General features: G+C 39.4%; 1 protein-coding gene across 1 annotated transcript in view; it reads right to left on the reverse strand.

Moving 5' to 3' along the window:
• The window catches only part of LOC146796631 (cytochrome P450 2K1-like), an 84,467-nt gene extending 78,891 nt beyond the window's left edge, over positions 1–5,576 (reverse strand). The window contains exon 1 of the mRNA XM_085629298.1: positions 5,360–5,576. Within this exon, the coding sequence (XP_085485424.1) occupies positions 5,360–5,560 (201 nt within the window). The 5' untranslated portion in view covers positions 5,561–5,576. The remainder of the gene's footprint in view (positions 1–5,359) is intronic.
• Between the last annotated feature and the right edge of the window lie 424 nt (positions 5,577–6,000).

Consider the following 6,000-nt stretch of genomic DNA (forward strand, 5'->3'; position numbering starts at 1 on the left):
TTGCTAGGAACGTGACTAGTGGTAACTACATGCTGAACATGCCATGCTTGCAATATAAATCTTCCTTGGGCTTTTGCGATAGTTTGTGATGATTGTGTGGTGTCGTATGTGTGTGTTTGAGCGTGTGGATGGCTTGGTGGAAAATCAACTTAACGTTCAATATGGTTGTAAGATTTATGTGTTGGGTCTGGGTCAAAACAGAAAGTGTGATTTCTTCATCTTTTTTAATTCCGATTTTGGATGATCCCAAGTGAAAATCTAGAGAGGGCATATTTTTGCTTTAATGGAAAGGTGACAAAAATTAATATTGCACATTCTACCCTTTCCTGACATTTGTGCTCATAATAGTACAGGATCTATCACAGCTGTTAGATACTCACAAAACTGACCTAGTAACCACAAATCTATTTATTCCTGCCTAATATTATATCCGAATTGTGTTATAATAAGCAGCAGTAAATTCCATTTAATGGGGTGGGTATTGGGCAGTTCAAGTTTTGTAACGCTTGAAAGATTACAAACCCTCCGAAAACTTAGTTTGTGACTATCCAAAAACTTCACTCTGACCCTTTCTCACCCTGGAAATGGTTGAAAATGTACTCCTCAGCTGGTGTAAATCCCTTCCAAAGTGAAAAGGAGAAAGGAACACGAGCAAGCTTGATCTGCAACAGGCACAAGTTTATAGGCGTACTACTGGGATGTTTTGTCAATTTCCTAAAGTCTTAAATCTACACATGTGCAAAAGAGTACCTATAGAGGTGCAGATTTGCGTCTTCTTTGTGATTTGGATCCTACCAATTTTAGAAAGGTAGTGCTGGACTCACTGGTTAATTCCAGGACAATTCCAATCAGGTATCATCAGTGCTTAATTTGGCAAACAAATGAAGGCCAAAGCTGTGCTCAGAAGCCCACGGCGGAAGCTATTAAATGACGGTGATCCGAATACCAAGGCTGCGTAGTCTGGAATCCACCTCATGCCTCTTTAATCCACTACTAGACACACCCTCCCGTTTATCTCTCTCTTGCAGGTTCCTGCTTTCTCCCTTTGTGATGGTTTTCCCCTCTTTCTTCAATCCTTCTTTCCCCTTTGTTTGTTTCTCCCTCTCTTCCTCTCGGTCAATGTCTGTTGAGGAAAAACTAAATGCTGGTCCTGAAAAATGTGTGCTGTTGAGCCCAACTAGCAACCACCAACTCAAATTAAACACTGGGTATTACTAAAAAACAAGTCCCAACACCTTCAGGTAGCTAAAAAGGCAATCTGGAGAAACATGACCACATATTCAATGACAGTCGTAGTATGCTTTGGTTTAAAGTTAAAGACAGGGTTTTGTTTAGACGTTTACCTTTTTTTGGTGTTCTGCCTACTCGGCTCCACCTGAGCTACCTCTGAAGCAAACTCATTCATTCTCGATCAGTTTGGATGATCAAAATGGAGGCATCTCCTCATTCTTTTCACAATTTTCAATGGTCTACCTTGGGTGAATGTTGCATTTTATACCTGCCACCCAAACTGTGGAATGCAATACCACACCAGAATGCTTCCGGTCTTCTCACCTAAAATATTGTAGCTGCTTTAGGACACACTTGTTCTCTGATTAACCTATCACTTTAATTACATGCAGACAATTAGATGTTTAGCCCTTTGAGATGTTTTATCTTAGGAGACTATTTTATCTAGGTATGCATTTTTATGTAATGATTTATTTATATAGCAGTGGAACAGAAACATTATACATAAGAAACTATAGCCATGTGGTGTTGAATTAACACTGAACCAGAGTAACCAGTTTGGTGTGGAAGTTGTGATGCAATTGAAGCCATATCATTGGTGTTAACAGACACATGTGTAAGTACATATTTATAAGAAATGAGACATACAAGATCGATAATATTTGTTGGTTTCAGGCGAGTCGGACAATAATCACTCATGTCCTTCTAAGATCTTCTATATGTTCAATACAAAACCTTTTGCAGGCGTGCTGTTGGATTGCACTTTAATGGATAACTGTAAAGAAGCCCAAAGTGTCTAGCAGTGGAAGACACTTTCAGGCTATCACTGGAGTGTGGATTGGGTCAGCTGGTTAAGATTTTCAGGATAAAATGTAATTTAACCAGAATGGAAAAATAAATTACCTATTGTTTGCATTTCTTTACCATTCTTTCAAATTCATGTTTACAGGGCTGTGTTCTCAAAGCGGCAGTTTCTTCGAGAACTTCACATGTTTCACACATCTTTTAAAGGTCTTCTGTTTTGATCTAAAAAGCTTCATAGTGATAAGGCGATGTAAAAGATTTGCAATGTGCAATACAACTGTGCTTGTGTCGTGCTGTAAAGACTTGTTGCCTTGTAGAGTGAGGAAAGACCAACCTGAAACTGAGTTCCACTGGGTAGATTTTAAAAGTAATTTGGTTGCCAGTAGTAAAATAGAATCACATTTTAATACAAGAACGTTTTTTAGAGCATCTGTACTAATAAAAGGTACAATCACACATTTTTTATTACAGTGAAAGGTCAATTTTGAGTTCATTATCGCAGTTTATCAAAATTGACGAGAGAAAAGCACGTTTGACTGCCTTGCAGATTTCACAGAGAAACAACTCTCCCGGTGGTCACCAGGGGTCTTCAGTCTGAAATTAACATAGCGCACAAATGTAACCCCATGTATTCTGATTTTGGTTAATAGCTTTTGTCAAGACAAGTACTCATGAAAACATAATCCATACATGCAGATGTACAAGATATAATCTATTTATTAGCATTGTTTAGGTAGGGGAGGGGCATCATGTCTCAGTCGAGGCTTCACCTCTTATGAGTTATGGGCCCTCCCCCATACTCTAGAAGGGTAATAAATAGGATATTTCACTTTGCACATTTGTATACATGATATATATGTTTACACTTGCTATTTTCCTCTGGCTGCTATATTGATCAAATGCTGTTCCTGTGATTCCACACAAGACAAAATCATTAATTGTTTCGGAATAGGATTTTGGATAGAATTTGCTGAATGTGTATGAAGTTCTCCACAAAGCAACATATTGATGGTCAATCTCTTTCACGTCAATAATTGTATGCCTTAAATTGGTGAAATTTCTGACATCATGTCTTAGAACGTGCCCAATAATTTGAATTTAATGGCATAACATGCAGCATAATTTGCCTCTATGGTGCAGAATTTAGTCAATCCTGGCACATAACATTTTGACATCATTCTTATGACCCAAACCATAACCAGTAATTTTGATAGTATTCAATGATCTGGCAAACAGAATGCTCATGAAGACCTCAATGGTACTGCCCACAAATGGTTTGTCTCCTATCTACAGCACCAAACACAGCAAATCAAAATTCACGACTGTCTATCTAACCCCACGCCGGTCTACCTAGGAGTCCCCCAGGGATCTATTCTCTCTCCCTCTCTCTTTAACCTTTTTATGGAACCCCTCACCCTCATTCTAAAACAAGCTGGAATCAACTACCACCTCTATGCCGACGATACCGAACTCTACTATAAGATCAAAACCCATGCGGACATCATACACCTTAACAACACCCTCACTAAGATCCAATCCTGGTTCCAATTAAATCATCTCAAACTCAACCCTAAAAAAACTGAAATCATTCTCTTCTCCCCTAAAAATAACCCTCTCCCCATTCAAACTTGGATCTCCGACCTTGACTGTTCACTCTCTTTGTCCAACTCAGCAAAATCTCTTGGTATGTCCATCGATAATAGCCTAACTCTCAATGAGCCCTCTTCACTCTCCGTCATCTCAAGAAAATTAAACCCTTTATTCCAACTGATGACTTTAAATTCGTAGTCCAGTCACTGGTCCTTTCCTGAATTGATTAAGGCAACGCCATCCTCACCGGAATACCCAAGGTCCACCTAGCTCCACTCAGATCTGTGCTCAACCTTGCAGCCAGGCTCATCACCGACTGCAAACGTTTCCACCACATCTCCCCAGCCCTCAAAACTCTTAAATGGCTCCCCATCGAAGGCAGATCCACATACAAAACTGCTTGCATTACACACAAAGTCCTCCATCAAAATTCACCGCCGTACCTCGCCAATAAACTCTGCAAAGCGGACAGCACACGACCTATGAGAAGCATCAACGCTCTCCTCCTAGTTCCACCCCTGCTAAAAAAGAAATCCACACAATCTCGCTCCTTCTCCGGAAATGGCCCAAACATCTGGAATGCCCTCCCAAAGACATGCGATGCAACCCTTCTTATATCAGTTTTAAAAAAGACCTCAAAATGCACCTCCTTAATAAATATTGGGGTCTTAACCTGCGCCCTGATTCAATCTCCCTTTTCCATGTTATATATGTATATAGCTATTGCACTATCTATCTGTTTATTTGATATATGTAATTTCAACCTGTTTCTCTTTTGTTAACTTGTTGGTATTCCATGCTGTTGAAATATTGTTTTTTACCGTTACTATCTTCATACTAATGTAAAGCACCCTGATAGCTCTGGGTCTAGCCAGCGCATATATAAAACCTCTAAAAAAACAAAAAAAGGCAACAACCTCAATGTAGAACTATGCATCTGCAGTGTTTCTGAAATTGGGATATCCAGGGCAACAAAAAATTCTTGAATTTGTATTTTAATAATAATCGTTCAATTTCCCAATTGGATCTTAATTATGCAAACAGACATGGAGAGGTGAACGTACCAATAAGTAGCTCTGATTATCTTAAAAACAATATGTATAGGTGAACTAAATGGTAAAGGTAATAGTGAGTTAGATGACTTCATGGAATTCTTTAGTAAAAGATCTCACTGAGATCCAAATCACATTGTATCTAACATGCATATTAATTTTTAACAGAATTTAAACAAATAGGTGATGTCTGATAAATAAAGTTTCTTCTTCTGCAAAGTGCTCTAGCTATTATTACAATCCACAAAAAATATGCCATATATTGAAATAATCCATGTAGATGTTGAATGGGTATATTTTTACTTTTTTACCTTTATATTACCCATAAAAAAACAGGCAAGGAACACATTTCCTATGTATGGAGTTTCTATACTAAATAGTGGGTTAGACACCAGAGTGGCAGACAATTACTTCATGTGCCTAGAATACATATTTCCAATGTTTACTTTGACAGCAAGTACACTCTACTGGAAGAAGCCAACTGATGTACTCTACAGACTTAAACATACATGAAATGAGCACAGTGCCCATTTCTGTGGAAATAAGTTTAAAAAACATTGCGTTGTGATAGCCTGAAGAAACATACTTTGCAGATGGCAGTTTCGCTAATATTAAATGTAGGTAAATATAAATAATAAATTATAGGCGCCATGTTTTTCCGCACGCGGTCACTTGACTCTTACCTCCATTAGTGATTTGTGCATGTTCTTGAGATCCACCAGGTTGAGATTACCAATGAAAGGCAGCGGGGCGGGTCCCGGGGGCATATTGAGCGCTGACTTTTTAGAGTCATTCCAAAAATAAAATAAAAGTACTATACAAGTGACTAAGCACAGCAGAGAGCTGGTGCTCATGCTTTGCAGAAGAAAGTTTAGCACAGTCATGGTGACAACCAGAGAAATCCACTGTGTGCTCGACCAGCTGCTGAGTGTGGTAACCTTACCTGGGCAGCCCTTATATAAAGGCACATTCCATCCTCCTAGAAACGCCCTCATCCTAACAGACCACATACTTAATTATTTCAGCATGAAAGCACCCACTAGCACTGCATGCCCGACTGGTGCTGGCAGGCTTGCTACACCACACATTGTGGCTGGAAGATTTCACCAGACCACTAGTCGTCCTGCTTTTCTAGTGCAGTCCAGTTGGAGACTGCTTCTGCTGGGGTCAATCAATCAATCAATCAAACAATCAATCAATCAATCAATCAGGAGTTTGTAAAGTGTGGCTACTCACCCGTGAGGGTCTCATGGCGCTAAAGGGTCTCATAGTAGGCTGTGTGTCAATGTGCAGTGCAGAGCAACATTATATGCTCCCTCCAAGA

This window comes from Triturus cristatus, chromosome 10 (genome assembly GCF_964204655.1).
Source record: "Triturus cristatus chromosome 10, aTriCri1.1, whole genome shotgun sequence".
In the NCBI taxonomy this organism is placed as follows: Eukaryota; Metazoa; Chordata; class Amphibia; order Caudata; family Salamandridae; genus Triturus; species Triturus cristatus.